Source organism: Phalacrocorax aristotelis, chromosome 1 (genome assembly GCF_949628215.1).
Source record: "Phalacrocorax aristotelis chromosome 1, bGulAri2.1, whole genome shotgun sequence".
NCBI lineage: Eukaryota > Metazoa > Chordata > Aves > Suliformes > Phalacrocoracidae > Phalacrocorax > Phalacrocorax aristotelis.
In genome coordinates, this window is record NC_134276.1 from 126,561,451 (window position 1) to 126,584,960 (window position 23,510).

A 23,510-nucleotide genomic window follows, 5' to 3' on the forward strand; every position below is an offset into this window, starting at 1 on the left:
GCGGGGAGCTTCCCGCCTCCCTTCTGGCAGGGCCGAGCCTGGGAGCGGGGCCCGACCCCGGCAGGCCCCGGGTGCGGCAGGCGGGAGTGGGAAAGCCCCTCTCAGGGGCCCGGCCAAGCGCATGTCCAGGCTGGTGCCCGGGGCAGGATAAAGGCTACGGGGCAGCCCAAAAAACACGCCCCAACCGCGGGCCATCAGGCCGTGCTGCCTGTGAGCACCCACCACGTGCTCCGGTCACACCAAGGCACGCTGGCCTGATCGCCTCTCCGAGGCCTGGGGCCAGACACTGACACGCTGCCTTCCCAAAATGTTGTCAATGAGAAGGGATGGAAGTAGAAGAGTTACATTTTTTAAATGTTGCAGTTCTGCAGTGCCTGATTCAGGAGTCTGGGCTGTTCAGAGCCAGCGCAGCAGCAGCTGAGGTCCCCTGCGATGCATCACAGGTGCTGCGGCAGCGTTCTTCAGGGGATGACCCCTATCACAAGCCGTGCCACCATCCCCTCCCATCATGCACACAGAGCCCAAAGTGCAAAAAAATCTGGGTAACTTCACACCAGTAGCAATTTGTATCAGCATTTTGAACAAAGAATGGCTTTGCTGCCCTTATGCTGGGTGCCCGCCTGGCCTGGCAGGTCACTGCATGTGTTGCTGTCACCCCCAGCTGTTGGGATTTGCTGTGGCAGGGCCAAAGGCTCAAGGCCAGGCAGGAGTGAGGCCTGTGGTGGATGCAGGCACCCTGTGGCATTGATCAATGTAATGTATTAGGACTCCCAGAATAGTTTCCCAGCAAATGGATTGAATTTTTGTGGTCTTCTGTGAGTCCTTCTCCCTTGAGTATAAGACATTATTTCCTGCCTCCTTCCCTCTCTGCCTGAAGTTGAATGTACTCTTTTCTTATCTGCCAGCACCAGTATCCCAATTAATATATTTGTTAGAAACAACAGGGTTATATTGAGCATGATTTTTGTACAGTCTTACCTTCACTTTAGGTTCCATTTTGTTGTATGCTTTCTGTTTTCTTTCAAGGAGTCTCATACAAATACAGATTAAAGTGGTGTCCATTTAAGAAGATAGAGCAAAATTGGTATTAATGATCACACCTGTAGGGAAGAGAGGTGAGAGCAAACCAGGAGGCAGAACTGATAAAAGGCTACTATGAGCACTTGCCTGCCCTGGCAAGCTGGGTGTTAAGCTTTCTGAGCTAGGAGTGGAGATGAGAAGTAAAGGTGAAAATGGAGCTTCCACGATGTGAGCAGAGAATCACAAAGATTTCTCTGGCTGATGTTCTGAGATGTTTTGAACATCCTATAACCGAGGAGCAAGCCTGGGCTATCTGCTTTCAGTGTTGCCGTAAAATGGAGCAATTGGCTCAGGGGCCGTGCCCACCGCTTCATTCTGTGTTCATAAAAGGTCCTGGAAGCATCTTTATCCATGCTGATGGTACTGCTTCCTTCAAGGTGTACCACAAGTCCGGTAAGAGCACAGGTGGCTGTGGATGCCAAGGGCTGTTCCTATAGCAAGCTGAAATGTGGGGATGAAGTGGGAAAATTTTTTTTTCTTCCTGCCTTTTCCCTGCCTTCCCCCCCTTCTGTGTATGTTGTTGTGCAGCTTTTCTACTGCCTATATTTCATTTCAAATGATTGTAGATGAGTGGTAATACAGATGTGTGACCTGCTAATTTTTCTAATAGTGCTCTAGCGAGTTGCTTGGCTCTAGGGAATAGCTGTGATGAAAACTTGTTACCACTGATGTTATTTGAAATAAATAGTCTGAGGCTCTATTTTATGTCCTTCTCTGTTCATCTTTCCTGCGTTATAGTAACTCTCAGATCTATGATTGACAGTTTCCCTTTTTTGTCACTATGTGTCGCCATCAGGTGGCAACAAGCTTGTCTTATGCACTACTTGGTTGCACTGCTGCAGAGGTCAATGCTAGGCTGACACTTCAGGAACAAAAACGGGTAATAATGAAGAGAAAGATCAAGTGCCTTCCTTCTGGTTAGATATCTATTAGCAAACAAAAAAAAAAGAACCCAGCAGCAGTTAATCTGGGGCTAATGCTCCCAATAAGAAGAGAATCCTGTGTTACTTTCCAGGAGTCCCCAAATATAGGCCTATTTTCTCCAGGTGGAACTGACCTTAGTCAGAGGGGTTTGTTTCCTTATTACCAAGTATTCCTCCTATTTCTCTCTCTGGACAGGGATTTTAAAAGCTGTTTATCAATGCCTATGAAGCTATCTTTCCCCCCTCCCCTCTTTCTGTTTCAGATGTTGGCAGCATTCAGCAGTCAGAGGACAAGGTAAGCCCATATCTTCACCTTTGTTATTTGTGCAGATATAATCCTGCTGTAGTAGAAGGCCAGCTCAGGAGATGCAGATGTTTTTGGAAACTATCAAGTTACTCAAATTTGCTGTGCCCTATGAAAGTGACTCTGTCCCCTGCAATCTGGAAAATGAAACAACTCAAGTAAGACAATGGGACTGGGAAACAATGTGCACAGATGCTGCCTACTGTGGAATAGCCTGCAATCTTTTTTCTTAATAACAGAGAACTTAGAGGTGCTAAATAAGGCTATTTAAAAAAAACAAATCTTAAAACAGCTTATTTAGGGAGTATCTCAGGCTCCTTGATGAGCATCTAGCTGCCTTTTGGGCCCCTCTCATCCTGAGGGGCAGTGGAGGGTATGTGCGTGGCTGGCAAGTGAGAGCTGTGAAGTTCTCCACAACACTTTGTGCTGCACTGTTCTCTTGGTCTGTCTGCAGCTGTTGGAGTACTTGGGAGTGGTGATCTATGAAGCCCTGGACTGGGGAATCGACAGCCAAGTGGAGCGAGAACTGGGCGATCATTTGGAGAAAATGCTATGCCTCATGTTGAAATTGGACGATGAGGCAATGAAACCAGCAGTCACCCTGCAGGATGTTATCAAGGTTTCCTTCTTCCCACTTAGTAAATATAGCAGCTTTAGAGGAGTTGATGGAACAATGCTGTTAACCAAGGGGCAAGACCATTTCCAGGAGAAAGCTGAGTAGCTTGTTGGAGGACACAGAGGGAGCACATGGCTTTCCCATCAGAGGGGAAAAGGCAAAACCATCTTAGGCGCATACAAGTGCCTATGGAAAAGACTTAAGAAGGAAGACTGAGCATGGCTGTCACACAGCTGTGTCTACAAAGTCCTTCTGTACCTAGTCTCCAAATTTAATACTTAGAAGACTGTGGATACTGAAAAAAGTCACTTGTGCATAGAATTCAGTTTCTGCAAAAGGTGGGATTTGAATGTCTTAACTCAAACAAATATTTTCCTCTCAGCCATAATTTAAAGGTCTGAGAAACTTCCCATCCCTCAGTCTGATCAGGGCAGGGGAAAAGAACAGGGCAAGTGACTCCACCTGCTGTGGTTTTTTTGTGGTTTGTCTGCACTGGAGGCTTCCCATTCTAGGTACTTATGTCAAAGCACACCTTATGGAGAGCAAGATTTATAAATTACACAGCTACTTACGTTATTGTACATATAAGATTGGACACATTGTTTATTGCATATTGCAACAGAAAAGAAAAAAAATATACAAAGGGGCTGTAAAGAAGATGGATTATTTTTCTTTTAACCACTGATTGAGAAAACTGAATCTTGCTTTATTCTATCCTACCATGGTTTTTTTTTTTTTATTTCAAGATCCCTTTTAAATAGCTGCCCTTCTTTCAGGCCTGTGAGGAGCACTTGTCCAGGCCTTCTGAGGCTACCAGCCATTATGGAATGACCTGTAGGAGTCTGTTTACTGAATATCTGGAACTTCAGAAGCTTGTGACCATTATCCAGACCTCCAAAGAGGTACGTTTGGGATCACCCCTTAGCTGCTGTTCCCTCTACCTTCACACACCCACCTAATTCTGAAGTAGCCTTCCCATTGCACTAGAAAAGGAGTGTACCTAGCTGAAGGTCTACTTTCATGATGTGAAAGGCTACTGTCTCTGCACCATATTAGTAATTTATTGTTGCTTATCAAAGTTTGGGTGTTTGGGGCTTCTAGGCTTTTCAGATTAACAGTAGTAATTTATAGTGGATAGATAGGAAATCACTGCACAGTGCAAGCTAGTGACTTTATGTGCTTACTGCTCAGAGTCTGAGAAAAATGGATGTGGAAGATTTGGTGGAAAATCCCTTTCAGAAGAAGGAAAAACACTGGGTAAGGATTTAATTCCTTCATTATGGGGGGTTGGGTTTTTTGTCTACCTTGGCTCTCTGAGGCTTTCTGTCTACTCATCTATGAAAAGTAGAGCTTGAACACAAATGAAACTTCTTAGGTTGTTCAAGATCTTATGTAGTTAGACTTGTCTGCAAAACAAGCTGGGGAGTGAACTTGAAGTTAAACTGTTTTGTGTGTTAACCTCATGCGGTCATTGATTTGACACAAATATTGTCTTTGTGGTTCAACTTAAACCACTTCTAAAAATGAAGTTGGAGGCAGTCTTTGCAGTAAGTGTCCACAAGTAGTTATTCAGGCTGTTTCTTTCTGCAAATGAGCCCAAACTCCAGCGGTTGGCAGGAACTGACACTTGCCAAAAGCAATCTGTTCGTTTCTTGTATCTTGACTGAAAACTCCCAGAAAACTGTTCTGTTGGTGGCAGTACTAGGGTGGACTAGTTCACTCTTATGTGGGGTCTGTGCTGGTTCAGCACTGGAGGGGACTGAAGGCCAGTAGCTCTGCCCATCTTTGTGGCTGTGCAGCTCCAGCAGCCCAAAGAAAGGGGTGAAGGAGTGTGAGGTTGGAGATGTAGCTCCTACCTTCTACTCACCTCCTTTCTTGTCTTTGCGTTCTGTCCTTCCAAAGATCTTGGACTGTGTGTTTGGAGCAGAGGAAGCAACTTATTCTGTTCTTTTCAAGGCCCTACACAGTCAGGGCTCAGTCAGAAGCAAATAGCTCTTCTGGTTGGAGCTCTGCCCAGCATAAACAAATGCACTGTAGTCTGGAGTCTGTGGAGACAAATGGCAAGCCCCGAGAGACTTGTGGGCTCACTCCTTTTGTCTAAATAGCACTTGCTTTGAAGCATGCTCAAACTATTCGTATGAAAATGTTTGTGAAATGTGTGTTTGGGCATATTCTCAATTTTGTGATCTATTAAAATAAACTGGCAAGCCATCTCAAACCACAAACTCATCAACTGCTGTAGCTCTTTTCTGCAGGGAATAGATGAATAAATACATGGGCTTTGCCGTGTGGCCTGAAGGCCAGTGTATTTGGCCTCTGCTCTTTCAGGAGACATGAATTCCAAAAGCAGGATGTCTGTTGCAAATCCTCTGCTTCTGGTTTCCAAGTCCCTAAGCACTAGTTGATTGCATTGCTCTGACAAACTCTTGAGTTTAAAATAACCAGGATGCCAACTTCACTGGGATCCCACAGGTTAGAGCTGATGCCTTGAGTGGTGCCGCGCAGCTAATGCTCTCTACGGACCACGCTTTTTCATGTTGACTGCTATGAAGCAGGCCTTCTGAAACACAGACCACAGCCTGATAGTGTGTGGGGTTGTACAGTTTCAGCAGAGCTTATCTGTACATGTCACAAGACAATCTTCACCTTGAAATCTGAGCAGTGAGACTTCTTAGGAACACAGCTCTCTTACCACTCATCTGTTGAACTGAATGCAATGGGTTTGGAGTGTCGTAGCATTTTGTGTTGTATTGCACAGTGGTGGGAAGTTTATGTGGCGTTTGACAATACATGGGATAGCCCAAGGGAAATCACTGCAGTGATCCATTCAGTAGGGAAAGAAAAGTATGAGTGGTAATGTTATCACCTACATCTGAAAAATGTTTGGGTCTACAAGTTGCTCTGAAATGGCCAGCTGAAGGCAATTCTTGTCCCAAAACTAATATGGCAATATGAACAGTGCAGAAGTCTCTCTTCAGGTCATATCTTTCAGTCAGGTTCTGTCACCATGAGAAATGAAACTCTGGAAAGTGCAATTGGCTCAGGATAAGCTATTTCAGAGGTGTCTACTGATTGATTTGCCGAGGGACTTTTGTGTGTTCTCCTACACAATAATAAATATAGCCTACGAGATATGGCTAGTATATGGTGACTCTTTGACAGTTCTAGTTCTCTGGAGTTGAGATATGACTGTACCAAAGCCAGGCTAAAACAGTCCAACAAAAAAAACCGTCTCCTTGAAGGCAGCTATCAATCAAAGCTTACATAAGACTCTTCTGATATTATACCAAGATAGCTGAAGGGATAAGTTGAGAGAAGATGCTTCCACTTTCTGCTGTAAGTGAAAAAGGGAGAGGAGTCTAAGTCAGAAACTTTGTTCTGAGGTGGTTTTCTAAAATGTTTTGCTTCCCTTTCACTGTTTATAATACAATGGCTTGTTTTTACTCAGTTTGCCGTTGGGACCCAGATAAGGTGTTGACTTAGCACTTCCATTACAATGTTGTCTAAACATGCTATTGAGTTGATTATTTTTTTTTCGTGTCTTTAACTTCTATTGGGTTATACTGCATGCCTGAGCATCCTCAGATATTCATACAGGAACAGGATGAGCAGATGTCAGAGTTATCAGCTTGTGTCTCCAGGCTGAAACTGCTAACATATGCTGCTGTGAAGGTTAAAGTATGAGATCCCTTCCCCCTTGTCTTCTTTTGTCCATGGACCCTTCAACCCTTGGTTTCTGAAAGTTCAGAGGATTTTAATAGTAAGATTTTGGATTTCATTCCCAGTGATTCCTAGCATCCAATAATATGAAAGAACTGGCACCTGGAGCGCTTGCAGGAAGTAGGTATTCAAGAAAATGGGTCTAGCTGCCTGGCAGCAGAGGCTGTGTTTTGCTGAAGTACATTCATAAAGTTAATGACAAAATTCGGGAATGAGCCTGGCGAGCCAGCTCCCAGCTCTCTCATTGTAAATTAACTTCTGCAAAGAGAAGTAATTCTCTGCTGTGGTACTGTGCCCTGATCTGGAAGTGAGTTGAAGGGGGTGTTAAGGACACACTTCTGTGTTTCTGAATTACTTCAGTTGCTAAGTGTGCTCTATTACATGGAGGGAGGGGGTGCTGCTCCTTGTGTTCTAGACAGCTGTTGACTTAGCACTCACTGGTTTCTCCGAGGCATCCCTGTGGCCCAACATCATCCATGAACTGCAGAATGGTGTGAGGCTGCGCAAGGCCACTGAGCGACCACAGCATCATGCACCTCCAAAGGAATGTATCCGCTCTCCCTGTGAATTACTTTTTGATGATATTCAGCACAAGAGGTACACCCTTCGGAAGGTGAGTGGCTAGAGTCAATGGACAACTTTGAAACCACCTGTTCTATCTCATTTTTAAGCAGTATTTGTTGAGACCTCTTCTCCAAAAGCCTGTATCTCTCGAAGGTATTTCCAAGTCCAGAAGTGTCTGGGTCTCCCTCTCAGCTGTTTGTCCACCCAAGTGCCTCATTTCCAGTAACTTTTTAAGTCACGGGTAGCCATGCTTTCATGAAGCTGGATAATAAACATTTTCTTCCTCCAGGAGTCAGCCACTCCCTTCCCTGGAGCAATTATGCTGTCTTGCACACAAGAATTTTATGAAACAGACCCTTGCCTGCCTATGCTTTCCACCTTGGACACTTGTGTCCTCCCAGGCAACTTGAGCTGAGCTGTGCCTGGCATCTCTTATTAGTTTCCTTGCCTTCCCAGATGTTGTGGGATGTGTGCAAGTGCAGATGTGCTTTTGAGCAAGACCTTTGCTCAGCCTCAGGCAGAGGCCTCTGGGTAGCGTACATGAGTTACTGCAGGAGTTTAGTCAGTAAAAAAAGTTAAGCCTCTTCCAGGGGCAGCTGCTGTGCTGGCTCAAGTGGTAGGGGCTTCCAACAGCGTGGGCGGTTGGTGAAGGTGACCAGATACAAATATGTCTGGGGTGTCCCTAAAGGCTTGTGATACTGTTCACTTGCTGCAGCTTGAGCTGGGAATGATGACCAGATCTAAAACATTGGCATAAGGCTTTGTGGCATTGGCGTGCTATGCAAACAGACGTCTTGGCAGAAGATGAGACACAACTCTACTTGTAATAAAGAGTGATATCTTAAAAAGTGAAAACTTTGCATACCACATCAGACATCAGCTTTTTTCTCCTTGTTGGTGCTGCTAGAGTGCAGGGGGCTTAAAAGCCTTAGCTACACCATGTACCTCTGTAAAGCCCCAGCTCTTGTTTATCTTGACTGTGGCTCCAGCCTTCAGCTAAGGCTATGACATTTCTCTGGAGATGATATCTTGATTGATATATATAAATGAATGGTAGTGGAAAGGAGACAATACATCATAACTACTTGTGTTCCTTGCAATGTACTGTGTATCAACACACTGTGCAGTACAGAACTGTAACTCAAGGTGGCAGGATGAACTGGGTCTTGATTTTTTTTTTTTAATTCTGTGGTCGATGAGAAGCACAAACATGATTGAAGATGAGTAGTCAAAAATGCTAGAAGAAAGCATAGAGTGCTACTGCTGAGGTCTTTGTGAAGGCTCTTAAACAAGGATTTCCCCATCTGCAAAGCTATTTTAAAGCTTCTCTAGCAAACAGTGCACTAATTTGCAAATGAATGAAAGCAAAGCTAATGTGGGAAGCTGTAGTGTTGTTCTACCTGCACTCCCACGTGTTCTGAAGCTGTACACAGAGGGAAAGTAAATGACATGGCCTCAAACTAAGAATAAGTGAACAAGGCCACTAAAGACGTGCATGTGCAACTTGACTTTTTTGTCAGTTCTTCCCTATGCAGCAAGCACAGGGCTTGATGAGGGAAGCAGTCTGCCTCACATGAATACCTGCCCTGTGATTCTATCTTGTTGTTATTCCTAGTTTTTGTAGGGCTGTAAGCCAGTCTCTGGGACTCTAGCTTATGCATACAGCTGCCTGCTGTGACAGTTCTTGTTACAGTCTTATTAACCCATTCAGTTACTCTCCTTCCTGCAGCTGTGTTCTCACTGATGAATGTGATGTGACCATGGTGCTTGTCAGGATCACTCCTGACATTAAAATCTGAGTACAATGTTTTCCAGTGGCTTCTCGGAGCAGTTCATGAGCTGCTTGGGCTAGAAGGCTGTATGCTGCTTGTGCAAGCATCGAAGGCCTTTGCAGCACTTCTGATTGCCTTTAGTTTGCCACAGGCAAATCTGTCTCTACCAAAAACCCACATAAGTAAACCTCATAATTCTACGCTTCCCAACTCAGCTTTGTTATGCATTCCCCACCTCCCCATTCCCAAATCCTGACCCGAGTCACTCACTGTGCTGCTGAATGGGAGGGTGTACCAGGAGCAGAGAAAGAACTATTGCTTAAGCATCATTTCTGCTCTTTCAGGTGATCATCGAGCAAGAACACAGGACCCCCAGAGCTGATGTAGCTGCTCCTGAGCCTCATCTAAAGCCTGTAGGTGACCTGGTGCTTCATCTAATGATAGCAAAACCAGATGGTTCTGGAGTTGACAGGACAGTTTCTAGGAATATAGAACTAATGTCTTAGCTACTGGTTTGGATTTGGAAGGGGATATATTAACCATACTTAACTTTTGGGCAGACCCTCCTGCCAAAACATGGGGTTAGGAAAATGGGAGGACACATCTTCATAGGAGGAGGAAGATCAATCTCCCTACTTCCTCTGCTGCTTCTTCCCTTTAGGACAGTTTGTGGTCCTGAAAGTACTTCTGGAGTTCTGAGTTTCAAATTTAAGAATTGCTATTCTACTATGCATTATCTAAAGGTTCTCTCCTGTGTGTCTTGTGTGCAGGGCCCTGAGCCATCTTGAGTGAGAGGCACTTGTAAAACAGTGCCATTGCTGAAGGAGTAGTTCTGTCACCACTGGCCTCCCTGCTTTATCCACTGGCTCTTTCAGGTGCTCTGCTTTGCCTGCAGGTGCTGGAGAGGAAGCTGAAAGAGCGTGTACTGAGGGAGTCCAGCTGGCATGAACAGCTCATGGCAGAAATAAAACGACCACAGAAGCTTCGATCAGCAGCAGCAGGGAAAAATGGGAGCGGGCCCAAAGGTACCTGCTACAAAGTGATCTATGAAGTGTACAAGTGAAGTCGGTGTTGACTACACAACAACAGATGGCCTTTCAAATGAAAGATAAGATTTTTCCATAGCATGTATAATGCAAGGGAGGTGGGAATGCAAATTTTGTGTGAGAGAGGTGGTTTGGCATAAGAATAGTTCTTTCTAGAAAATCTGTTTTTGTGGTATTAAGATTCAAAAGATCACAGAATGGTTGGGGTTGGAAGGGACCTCTGGAGATCGTCTTGTCCAACACCCCTGTGTGAGCAGATGCACCTCGAGCAGGGGGCACAGGACCGTTTCCAGGTGGGTTTTGAATATTTCCAGAGAAGGAGACTCTATAACCTCTCAGGGCAGCCTGTTCCACTGCTCTGGCACCCTCACAGTAAAGAGTTTCTCCTCATATTCAGTGGAACTTCCTATGTTCCAATTTGTGCCTGTTGCCCCTTGAACTGTTGTTGGGCACCACTGAAGAGAGTCTGGCCACATCCTCTTGACACCCACCCTTTAGATATTTATAAGCATTGATAAGATCCCCCTCAGTCTCCTTCAGGCTGAACAAGCCCAGGACTCTCAGCCTTTCCTCATAAGAGAGACACTCCAGTCCCCTGATCATCTTGGTAGCTCTCTGCTGGACTCTCTCCAGTAGTTCCCTGTCCTTCTTGAACTGGGGAGCCCAGAACTGGATGCAGTACTCCCAGATGTGGCCTCAGTAGGGCAGAGTAGAGGGGGAGGATAAGCTCCTTTGACCTGCTGGCCACACTCCTTTTAACGTACCCCAGGATACAGTTGACCATCTTGGCCACAAGGGCCCAGTGCTGGCTCACGATCAACCTGCTGTCCACCAGCACTCCCAGGTCCTTAGTGGAGCTGCTTTCCAGCAGGTCAACCCTCAACCTGTCCTAGTGCATGGGGTTGTTCCTCCCCAGGTGGAGGACCTTACTCTTGCTTTTGTTGAATTTCATTATGTTCCCCTAATGAAAAGATGTTTCAACGCTACCCTTTTTTAAATGGATGTTCAAATTTGTCTGTCCGCTAAGTGAGAGAATAGGATTTTGACCATCACCTAAAACTAAAAGATTATGTAACTGCCAGGACAAAGTCTAGCAAAATCTCATTCTGATGTGTGGGTGTCAGATTTGTCATTTTCTTGTCAGAGCACTGTATCTTATCTTCTCTGTGTGTATGGGTTTTTTGTTCCCCTCCTCCCCTGCAGAAATGCTTATGACGCCAGATGTTGCCCTGAAATCTCCAAGTGATAGTTTCTTAACTCTCCAAGATGCCAGTACTGAGTTTAAAATTGTCAGCGCTACAGCGCAGCAGCTGGGACCAGGAGTTCAGGTAAGGCTTTAAATGAAAGGACTCTGGAGAGGCACAAGTACTTCAGGCATAAGATCTGCGCGCACACATAGCCTTGGACATCGGGTTCAAATCCTAGCATGAGCAGTCTTTGTGTCAGAAGTTAATGGATGTGGTAGTATTAGGTTCACTGAAGTCCTTTCCTCTACAGAAGATCATTCCATATTTAAGCATTCCTTTTTGTGGCATGACTGCAGCCTATAGAACCAAGGTCTGCTCTGGTCTCTTAAAACTAGATCCTGCAGAAGTTTTAATATGCATAGGAGTTTGGCCAATATGGGCCAGAACTATTCCCACTCTTAGCTCACAGTGAGGCATTTGATTGTAGATGTATTGATGTATTTGCATTTCATGTGGTATGTGAGCTTGTGGAAGGAAAACATAATGATTTATTTTCAGAAAGCAGCTTCACTGGTGAATTCCCACTCCTCTGCCTGTGGAGCAATTTTGGGAGCACCATTCTTCAATAAACCATGTTACATAGTCTTCGGGTTCTTTAACTCCTGGCTTGATAATGAAAAGCTTGACTACTTGGTTCTGGGATTCAGTCTTAGCATATTCAGAAATTCTGTGGAACAGAACTAAGCCCTAACACATCATGTCTAGCACAGATGCGCTGGCATACAAACAGGAATCTGTTTTCTGTAAACACTTCTGTCTGAAATGCAGTTGCTTAACTGAGGAAAACGGATATGAATTAATAAAAGCAGAAAATCTTAGCTATATTTGCACAAGTCTGTGCTACTTGTAGGAATGTTCAGCATTTGAGAACCCTGTGGTTGATGTATTACTGCTGAACTAGAAGGACCTTCATATGGAGACTAATATAATCAAATCTGTTTTCTGGTTTTCTAGAGAAGCTAGAAACAATGCTGTTGAGATACAGCACTGGACTTGAGTTGGGTTAGTGGGGCACAGTCTCTTGACCTGTTGTCCAGTGTTGCTACATGTGAGCTGGGGCCAAGAAAATGGTTCCAATGTACCCTGAGAGTTGTGTAGGGAGGATTTGTGAAGTTGGCTCCTGAACATATGAAACTTTGAGACTAGTATCTGCATTGAACCTGGTGAGACAGAGTAGATGAATTTGAAATTTCACTAGCTTGGCTGGAACTTCCTGGTTGTGGGGGGAATTAACTTGCTATTACCTCTTGGAATATGAAGTTGCTAAATGTACCACATTGATTTCTCTCTCCGCTCTACTTTTGGCTGAGCCTTGAACATATCTGGTCAGTCCGGGGTATTCTGGGTTTTGTTTAGCTGCATCATTTCTGAGGCAGTGGGCTTGGTGTCTCTTGTATGCAGCTTAAGGACAGCCTGTCTTCTGGTCTACAGGAAACCACTCCCAAGTTGCCTTCCAGCACCTGGCTTGCCTCAACCAGGTCATCAGTATTATCCTGCAACAGCACAGGTCAGTCCACTACACACCTAAACCAGGTGACAAAGTACAGTCAGTGGCCTGCTGGGTTCCCAGAGCCGTAGGTTGGGCTCACTGTACACTTTCTCTCTGATCACCTGTAGACACCTTACAGGAAAAGATCCAATACAAAGTAATGAATCTGGGGAGATGCCCTTAAACTATTCCTCAGCAGTTGACTGAAGCTTGTGTAGCTCCTGCAGGTTCAAAACAATGACAGCATGTCCCCATAGGCCTAACTGGAATCCACAGTAAAAATTAAATCATTGTTTTGAATGTTCAAGTAGAAAGTGCACCCCTTGATTTTATTAAACTGAATGGTGCTAATGAAGCCGCATCACTGCCTACAGACAAGCATAATAACTGTAACCTCTGCTTTTTGTGATCTGAGCTGATTGGGGTTGAGGGGGAGAGATGTAATCCTTGCTACCTTCAGAAGGCAGTGTAGTGCTCTTGAGTGTTCATCTTTTGGGGTGATTACTGAGAAGCTGCCAGTTGGTTTTCTGCACCCTAAAACTCTCTTCCTATCCAGGTCTCACTGCACATTGCACATATCCTTCCACGAGTGCACTCACACAACGAGACATTAAACCAAACGGTTTCCTGAATGCTGGCCAACAGCAGCTGCCTCCTTACAGAGGAAGGTCCAAATCTTTACAGAGAGACCTTCAAAGCAATGAACTTGTAAGTGTGGCATGTCAGCTAGCAAGCCCAGTCTGATACATCTGGTAATTACCAGAGCTTGCACCTTGATCTTCATGCAGGCAGTAAGCATGTTCTGTAGTTTTTATCTTAGGCCATATTGCATACTGGTCTTAAGTTGGGATATTACTTTCTCCTTGGAGGCAGCTTAAGAGAAGACTGGATGCTATAGTGTCCTTGTGGAGGCTCCCCAGTTTGAATGACACGAAATAAAGTAGTTCCTTGTACAAGAAGAGAAAAATACCACTGCATTACTTGAAAGTTTCAAGGCTTCCTCAAGCAGACTAGTTGGCAGTGGGATGGTCCTGCTTTCTCCATCTCCCTTCACTCTTCCTAGATTCTGATAAATTCACAAACATCCTTTAAGCTGCAGTAAGGAAAAGTGGTTGACAAAATGTAGATAGCACAGCATCGGTGACTTTTAAATGTATGCAGTACTGAAGTCATAGGCTCTGAATGACTGTTGTGGGAACAGTGCTGGGGTTTGTGTGCTTCTGCACAGCCTCCTGAATCATGGCCTTGCCCTGTTCTGCCCTGACAAGTTGTGCTGTGCCCTTGCTGCCTCCTTTCCTTCTGCATCCCTCCCTGCTCCATCCCTGGCAAGACTCTAAACTGACCATAACTCTGTGTGACCTCTCTGTTCAGCAGTGTGGTGGGGGATGCAAGTGGGTTGGGCTCCCCACCTGTTGATAAAAGCACTGTTCTCTCCTGGTTGACCACTAGATCAGAGCTGCTGTTTGTGTGGGGCCAGTGGGTCTTGGGAAAGAAAAGGCAAGAGAGTGTTGTGCTGTGGAAAGGGATCCTGTACCTAGGAGGGGCCAGTGTGCCATCTGTGCTGTGGTCTGTACCAAAGGGGTAGAATTCCCCAGAGACTGGCTCTGGAGGTGGTATTAACTGCTGTGGTGATCGAGGGACCTCCTTCCCTAATGAGGTGTCAGGAAGCTGCTTGAAAACTATAGCAACCACTAAAACCCCTGCAGTAGTTTCTCTGCTAGTATTGTCAAGGAATCAACTGACACTCCCATCACTGGCAGAACTGAGTTTTGGGGACAAATGCTCTTGAGCCTTTTAGGACCCAGTTTTGAGTATGACCTCCCCACGTATCTGCTTCCTTAAGCTTTCTCTGGTGCTTAACTTCTGTCTTTCAATAGGACTGTCCCTCTCCTACCAAGTGGCCATCACCAACCATTGCTGAGCTGATTGGAACCAGATACACAATGATGGTGCTGGAAGGGCAAGGCTTCTTCCAAGGAGGTAGTGGTGGTGTCTTTCCAAGAGCAAAGGTATGTTTCCTTTCCTTTTTGTGCTGTCCTTGCCTTTTCAAAAGCTGGCTGGCTTCATGGCCCTCAGTATTGACCTGAGTTTGGCCCTAGGCTGTAAAAATCTTTTAATACCTGTGCGGTGATGGCTTCTAATCAGCTCAAGTTGCCTAGAAAAAAACCCAGCCTTTGCTTGATACTTCTTGTCTGTTATTTCTGTGCTAGGAAAGCTGACTGCCATGACTGTTGGCCATCTCTGAAATTGCAAAGTAATTGGGAGTTGGTGCTCCTAAACAGTGAAATAAAGGCTCTAAATTCAGGTTCCCACACCTAAGTTGTGCTGACTCAAACAGCCTTGCTGAGTGGACACACAAGTCAGATGAGTGGGACAGGGAATGACCTGCAGCACACAACTGTTGGTTGTCAGCTCTGCTTTACTGCTGGCTTATTCACTGAGCCTCCTTTAGAGGGGGTGTTGCAACCAGCCCCTCTACAGTAGATGTTGGGTGCACAAGCCCTTTGCAACCCAGATGTGAGGAAGTCTATGCTACTTGGCTTAGGGGTCACCTTCTTGCCCTCACTTATTTAGCAGTATAGTCAGAGCCAAAGGGTTCTACTAGCAGAGCTATGCTACTTCCCCAATCTGTCTGATGCTCCTGAGACTGAATCCTTGTTTTCTACTCCCCTTACTTATCAACCCTGCTTTAAATTGCCTGCTCTCTGCCTATTCTAAAATGGCTCTCTTACCCTCTTTGTGTTCTTGCTGCTGAAGTTTTTTTAGCTTTCTGAAGCTCTACTTCTCAAGATAATATCACTTCTGACTGCCAGCTGTGTATGAATGTGTTCTTTTTTTATAAAGTTCAAGCGACTCATCAGCTTCCTTATGACTCATTTTTTGCTTCAGGATTGGATTCAAATTTGCCCTGACTTAATCTCTTTGGGATTGCTGCAGTCTACCTCAAAGAATGTCTCTCTTCTTCCCTCTCTCTTAACTAGCTACTGTTACACTCTTGCACAATACAGCTATTGTTTGCTCAAGAGCCTTTTTTTAAACTCCTGTTGTCTGGCAGCTGCCCCAAACCTCTGCATCATAAAAACACTGGCCTACAAGTACCACTTTTTTTTTTTTTGCCTTTTTAGCTTTTAATTCCTGAGTCTTTGCTATCCTTTATTGGACCTCTGTTATTGTATGTGGATCTAAAGCCTTTAGAAGGTTGGTTTATGTGCTTGCTCTTTGGCAGGCAGTGGATACTCTTGGTACAAAGATATTTTCCATTTGCATTTGCAAGTAACTTTCCTTTCCACAGATCTGTTTCAGCTGCCATAAGCAGATGTTTCTTAAGTGGCCTTACAGCTGTTACCTCTGCAGCAGGTGAGCTGGTACAAAAGGACTGAATGAGGAGGGAGAAAAGAGTGAAAGAACAGTGCTGAAAATACTCAGCATTCGAACAGTTGTAGTACAGGACAGCAATAGGTTGCTGAGCCCTTCAGTTTTCCATGACTGCACGAGCCAGGCTAAAGTGTCCACAGCTGCAAAGATTGTGGAAAAACTTGCCTCTGAAATGGTATCTCAGTTTTAACCCCTAGCATTAAGTCAGCAATAACAAAATTTACTGTGCAATTACTAGATTAAATTTCTCTCTGAGATCACTCTCTGCATTTTGCTCTAAAGGTTGGATTTAACTTCAGTCAAGGGCTTGAGCAGGTTCTGGTAGAGGCTGTTCTCCAGAATCTTCTGGTGAGGACTGAAAAAGTGAACTCCAGACCCTGTGACTGGGAAGGGATTTGGACCTGCTTATATCCAGTCATTTGTCAGAGGTTTTCTGTTCATGGGAGAGAAAAAGAGCTTCAGGCTCATAAAGGCTCACTTAAATCTATTTGAAGTAGTGGTGGAGCACTGAACTGATTACAAGCAACAAGTAAATAACCACTGGAAATTGAGTAACTCTCTGGTGATAGTGCTGGGTGAAAAGTAATGGGCATTTGCAGATAAAGCCTTCAAGCTGTGGATACTGACATATTTCAGATTATTTAACTAGGCTAAATATAGGAAGGCTGTCAAACTGAATGGGGGAGTTCCAAGCTTGTTCACTTTGCCATGAAGTGATTGTACCACAATCACAAATTAAGACTTACTTGGGAAAGTCATCCTTAGCTGCAATATTGGTATCTGATGAGCTTTACTCAGATAATAATGCTGGGAACTTTTTTCTCTTAGTGTTGTCTGCTGTGACTGCTGCTTCAAGGCAAGTCTAGTCTTTACAACAGTATATAGGTGTTTTATATTTCTGTTTTTTCCTGCACCTTACCTAGTCATAGGAAGCTTTTCTTCATCCCACTGATACCTCAAAGCTACCCTCTAGCTTGTTTCTAAGAAAATAGAAGAGGGAATAATACAAGATGCAAAAGCAGTCAGGGTGCCACAGACATCTCTTGTCCTACTTAGCTAAAACAACTCTGTTTCCTCTTTCTGTCATCCTGTGTGAAGTGGTTGGGATTACTCTCTGCTCTATTTATACAAGGGTCAGAAGGTTCACTGCAGTAGTGCCTATCTTTTAAGTGCACCAATAAATCAATTGCATGCCATGCAAACTTTCCTGCTAAGAAGGAGGATGTGTTTCCTTGAGAACTCAGGTGACATGCGTTGTGATCTTTTTAGATGTCCATGCCCTTCAGAATGTGTGTATATCTCCCACTGTACCTCCTAAAGCTTTTGAAACTCTCCAGAGAGGAGGACCCAGCTACCCAAGAGCAGAAGAGCTCAGAGTTGCTGCATGAAATAGAGCACTGGGAGTGTTTTGGGTAAGCTGGGGAAGAGATGTTTTGTTTTTACCTTGAAAGATGTTTCCAGATACTTGTATCTGCAAGTTGACGAACATGCAGACAGCAGTATGTACTATTATGCTGGTCAGCCGAATATTATGTTGAAAGACTGGTTCAGCCAGTGGTCTAACTAGTCTACAGTTCTCTGGAAGTATGGTGGATTTTAGATGACCAGAGGGAGGATGTATAGGTGCTCTGAAATCCATTTTGCTTTTTAGCTACCAGGTTTCCGACATGGATTCGGAAGTGTCCATATTAGCCCTGACATTGAAGGTTATTTGTGACAGCTTGTTTGTATGAGAATTTCCAGACTCCATTATATTCTGTCCTCCACAGCTGGGGGTCTGTCACTACAACCCAGGAGTAGGCCCTTTATGCCTAGAAGTAAAATATGCTCCTGGTCTCAGGTATAACTGACTGAAAAGTAATGCCACAAATGGTTTCTCAGGCCATCCACACACATACAGACACCCTTTCCTTTTTGTCCTCAGAAAGGGAACTATTTCAAAAAGAGGTTTTGGCAATTCTGAGTGGAAAACACAGACCTTGTGGGTGTAAGTGCAATATCGAGGACTGGAAACATATATTATCTGTTCTCTTCTTTCAAAGTGAGTTATATATTCTACCAGGGAACAGGTATCTTTTATCTCTGAAAGCATTAATGCAGCCAAAATAAAGTCACAGCAGTTTCTGGTTCAAAGGCATGTACTTCAGTTGCCAAAAATCAAGGGTAGCGTTCACTGCTGAAGTTAACTGTGCGGGGCAGTGGTTTGGTCTGTCTTATAAAGCAGGTGCTGCAGAAGAAGTCTGAGTGCATTACTGCCGTACTTTAGGATGGAAAAAAAAATCCTACAGCGTACGTGGCACTTCAGGACATGGTTTAGGAGACATGGTAGTGTTGGGCTGATGGTTAGACAATGATGATCCTCGACGTCTTTCTCAACCTTAATGATTCTATAAGGATGCGGACATAACCTTGGATCAGCCACCGATATCCAGTAGCCATTTGGCTGAGGTACTGTCAGAGAGAAGGTGTCAGTAAATGAAGCTGTTCTGGTGCTTAGTAGCCTTCCTAAGTGGAGCTGACTGCTCTGAACTCATGTATTTAGCTCAATCAGCTAGCAGTGTTGGATCATGCATGGTGGAAGGGTGGAAGGGTCACCATGCCCTCCAACAGAAACTTGGGTCAGCTTTCCCGCTCTTCTTTTTCCCTCTCCCATTCCAGCATACCTGTTATTTTGGAACCCCGTTGCCTAGCACAGCCCCTGTGCTGTTACACAGGGACCATGGCAAACTGGCTGACTGTAGACGTTTGCACACGATGTGAACAGTATCTGTTGAACATGGCTTCCAGTCAACAGCTGAGCGTCCCTCTCAGGAGAATTTCCTGGCCTTGAACCAAACTGGAATGACTCTACCATACATCTCTCCTGTCACTTATTCTGTACCTGAAGTAAATGAAGCAGCTTTATGCACCTACTGACGTAAAGGCCTGAATAAAAGACCTCCCTGCTAGTTTGTCTAAGCAGGAAGCACAGTTAGTATTTAATGTATTGTGAATCATTATAAAACTTTGCGGTTTTTAGAACTGTTTTAATTCTTTTTATGTGTTTTGGGGGAAAATAAATGTTGAAGCACTATCATGCCTCTAGCATTTCTTCCTTTACACCTGCAGTTGTCATTGCTCTGTGGCACCATCTGCATTCACGGCTGTGAAGGCTTTGCCCTATGTAATAGGAATAGAGGTTTCCCTGTACTTGAGAGTCTTGGAAAGTGGAGCTCTTAGTTGTGTGATCACATCACCATGTATTTTGCAAACACTTACTCCTTGATAACTCACTAAAAAGCACTTATAACTCATTGCTCTGGTGCACGTAACACTGGCAATGGCTCTCGGGCAGCTTGCTCAGTGTGGTTGCATAGGAAGCTAGCTGTTAGTTTGGTTTTTGTCTGTACGCTATCCATGCTTTGCCACCAGAGCTCTCTGGTGCCCGTCATTGAAGTACCTAGTATCTCTCAATGCCATCATCACCTGAGGGGCAGATGGTCATTCTTGAGAGATTCTTGCCCTCTGTATTGGCCTTAAGCTTTGCCCTGAGCTAAACTGGACTATTACAACATATGACTGTTGTGGCTTAGCGGCAGCTCAGCCCCACACAGCCGCTCGCTCACTCCCCCACCGGTAGATGGGGGAGAGAATCAGAAGGGTAACGCTCGTGGGTTGGGATAAGAACAGTTTAATAATTAAAATTAAAAGAAACAACAGTAGAAATGCAATGTAAAGGAGAACAACGAGAGGCGCAAAGCCCCGAGGGAGGGGAGATGGGGAACGAACCGCCGAAACAAACCGCACGCGCCGCAGCCGCCCACTGACCCGATGCCGCGCCGCCTCCGCGCTGCCACTGCCCCCCCCCCCCAATATATTGGTCATGGTGTCACGTGGTATGGAATGAACCTGCCATTGGCCAGTCGGGGTCAGCCGTCCCCACCATGGCCCTGCCCCTCCCAGCCCCCCCCCCGCCACGCGGCAGAGCGCGGGAAGCTGGAAAGGTAGCCGACCCCCACAGTGAGGAGAATCAACCCCTTCTCAGCCAAAACCAGCACAATGACAGTCTAGAAAAATAATGTTTTGGGAAATTCTTTGTGTGGTTAAAATAAAAAATGGGATATTTGGTGGTATGTCTGTTTCTCCCCAGGAACTGTTTGTATGGAAGGGGGTATAGGTGCTCTGGTAGAGTTCTCCCTGGTGTGTTTTCCAAGACCTGAATAGACGGTGTTGAAGGATGCAATGGACTTGAAGTTGGAATGAGTCATGCTGAAGAAAATCGTGGCTGGGAAGGGCCAGTTCTTCTAGATAGAGGAGAAGGGAAGACAGACATACTTAAGCTGAGCCCAAGGTCTGCATCCAAACTGCAAGAAGGGTCAATAGCTCCCGTTGACTTGTGCTGGCCCAACTCTGCTTCTCCTAAACTGCCTGTCTGCAAGTTGTTGCCTACTTGCAGGTTTGGGCAAGCTCTGCAAGTAAATGAAGTGGGGGGAAGCTGGAGCTTGTGCTTCCTTTTGGAGCAAGTTCAAGTGTTCCTGTTCCTTCAGTCAATTAGGAGGGGTGCAGCCTGCCTGCCCAGGTCCTCTGCTGCATGTGCTAATTGCTGGTGCTGCTGGGAGGCACATCCATATTAGGCAGGTGGGCTCCTTGCAGGCTGCAGAGAATGGCAGCCAAGCCACAGCTGCGCTTGCTGGCAAGATGGGCGCGGCCTCGGGCCGGGGGCATGAGGTACTTTTGGACGCTTGCTGAGTGAGGTAGTTTAGATAGAGCTAGAAATGAGCTGCTATCAGCCTGTTTTGATTAATGTGCAAGCCCAGAACGCTTCTCAGAGTCTGGGTGCAGCAGTATGGAGAGACAGTGTCTGTATGGCACTGAGGGAGACTTCAGTTTACCTGGAGAGCAAAGGTGGTTCTACATTCTGTGTCTCTGTCTGCTGTGGTGCCATGTGGGCTCCTTTTACTGGCTTCCCCTTTTCCTACCTTGTGACTACAACTGGGGTGAGGAAATGCCCTCACTGCGGAACAAACAGCCAAAGGGGCAGTGGGGTGGGTGAATGCGAAGGGACAGCCTGACCTTCCCCGCCTATCCCTGATCCTAGCAAGCTGTTGAGAAGACCTGTGTTCCCATCACTCCTCTCTACTGGTTGCATTGGCCCCGGAGTGGGCTAGTAAAACTTCTGCCCCCTGTGCAGGAGTGATGTCTAGTGCTTCTTCAACTCTGGTGTGCAGCCATTGCTCCTGACCATGGCAACTCATGACAGCTTGTGGGGGCAGGCTTACTAGAAGTGTATATCTGTTTAAACACAGCCAAAAGAGCCTGGTCATCTCCTTTCCCTGGCAAATGGGAGCCCTTCAGACAAAGTGGAGGCTAGGGCTTACTGGAGAGCCACGGAGTGCAGGGTGGAACAGGCACAGGCATCACACCAGCAGCCTGAAGCCAGGATGCAGAGTGGGAGAATGTCACATCTGGGACCAAGCCTTATACGCACCAAGAGCTGCAGCACTTTCCAGGCATGCAGAAGTCACTGTGCAAATCCTGTTCTGTTTTGAGCCCCTGAAAGGTGATGGTTTCAAGGAAAGCCTTCCTTCTGCAAGCACATGGAAGGGTTTGATCTGTTTTCTAGTCTTTTGCTGGTTCCTCTCATCATATGGACCAAAGCCTCCCTTGCTCAGAGTCAACTGATTCTAGTTCTTGGTGTTGTGTTCAGGTGAAACTTGGCTTTGGGCATGGTGACCTCCTGGTATTCTCCCACCACTGCAGAAAGCAGTCTGTTTCCAGGCTCTGGCACTGGGTCCCTTCACACAGATCCTAGTACCTTAAAACACAGCTGCAGTCTTTAGTCCTGTCCCAGTAGTGAAGCATGACTGAAAAATGGGAAAATAAATCTAATTATTCTACTGGTAATGGCAGGAACCTGGACTGGGGCAGTGGGAGCAGAGGAGGGAGATGTGTCTAGTCAAGCCTACTTTTACCTTGTTTCCTCCTCAGATCAGCTCTGTACCCACTGATCTTTGAAGCCAGCAAGGGGCAGGCAGGACTGAGCTGGGACGCCTTTTATTTCAGCCTGGGGCCTCTGAGGAGAGACCCGCGGAGCCGCGGCGGCTCTGTCCCAGCTGGGCACCCGGGTACGGGGGCGACGAAGCTCCGCGCCTTGCCCTCACCCCTGCAAGCAGCACCTGCAGGCAGTGCCTCAGGGGGCGGCCTGAGGCGGGAGCCTCTCTCGGCCGCCCCCCCGCCCTGGCTAACGGCTCCCGCCGGTTCCAACGGCTGCCGCTCCGGCAGGGGGCAGCCACGGGCCGCGCTGCCCGCCGGAGCCGGGCCCGCCAGGGGCCGGGGCCGGGGCCGGCGGGCCCCGGGGAAGCGGCAGGGTGCTTGGCGGGCGGGAGCAGGTGGAGGTGCTGGGTAACCCCCAGCGTGCCTGGCGGTGCCGAGTTACCAGATTCTTTATTGCCCGGGCCCCGTCCGTAGCCACTGCTAGGAAACAAAAGCTATTTTTACTATCCTCATTTATTTTCATTTTTTTGTCTGTCCCACGGTGCTCCCCCGAGCCCCGGTCCTGGGAGGGTCCCAGTGGGCAGTTCCCACTGGCAGGCCTGGCCTGGGCAACCGCGGTGGGGAGGCGAGGGGTGGCTGGGGTGAGGGGGAAAGTGAGGGTGCATGGGACAGGGGCAGCTGGGGCAGAGACACAGCAAAACAAAAAGGAGTTTTTAGGTGGGGATGAGAAGCCTGGCTGCAGTAAGGTTGTGTGGCAAAGTCATTTGGTGTTTGATGCTTGAAGCCAGCTGGGAAAACACGTTACTGTAGAAAGTAGGTACAAACCTACTTGAATAACCTCATCCAAGGCACCACTGCCAGTAATTTCTTGTTCAAGGGAAAGGTGGTTTTGAGTGGGGTTTCATGCTACATCCAATTCAGTTCGGCTTAATTTCTTTTTCTTGTGTTATAACGGATAACCATAAGGACATCATATTTTATGCATGAAGTAAAACTGTAGATGTGGTGTCGGGCAGGATTAGATTCTAAAACTATGTGGGCAAATTGGGGAAATAGTCTGGAAGAAACAGGAGGCAGTTGAATAAGGGTAAGTGGAAGGTCGTACACTGGAGCAGCAATATGAACTCCCCAAGTACAGGGGAGGGAGGGATGGGTTAAGTAGCAATTCTTCAGAAAAAAGGATCAAAAGCTGAATGTGAGTCAGCTATGTCATGGTGTTGAGGTGATGGAAAAATAAGTTGAGGGGACATGTGGGGTAATTGGATCCAGCCCAGCGGAGAGCAGAAAGAATGAGCGGAAGTTGAGAAACCATTACCTACCGGGGAAGCCTGAAAGAACTGAAATTCTCTAACCCAAAGGAGGAGAGAACTGAAGTCTTTAAGCACATAAAAGGACATAATC

The 23,510-nt window shown here is 46.1% G+C and overlaps 1 protein-coding gene across 1 annotated transcript; it reads left to right on the forward strand.

Annotated features, from left to right (window-relative positions):
• The first annotated feature begins 333 nt into the window (after positions 1–333).
• LOC142062946 (protein spire homolog 1-like) lies at positions 334–19,209 on the forward strand. The gene is made up of 16 exons (XM_075106213.1): positions 334–1,473; positions 2,267–2,298; positions 2,762–2,926; positions 3,700–3,825; positions 4,115–4,180; positions 7,059–7,256; positions 9,324–9,392; positions 9,875–10,004; positions 11,229–11,353; positions 12,704–12,779; positions 13,318–13,469; positions 14,639–14,770; positions 16,054–16,118; positions 16,965–16,992; positions 17,406–17,548; positions 18,795–19,209. Exons 1-16 carry the CDS (start codon positions 1,233–1,235, stop codon positions 18,964–18,966), a joined length of 1,920 nt encoding a protein of 639 aa, XP_074962314.1. The 5' UTR covers positions 334–1,232; the 3' UTR covers positions 18,967–19,209.
• Positions 19,210–23,510: the final 4,301 nt, after the last annotated feature.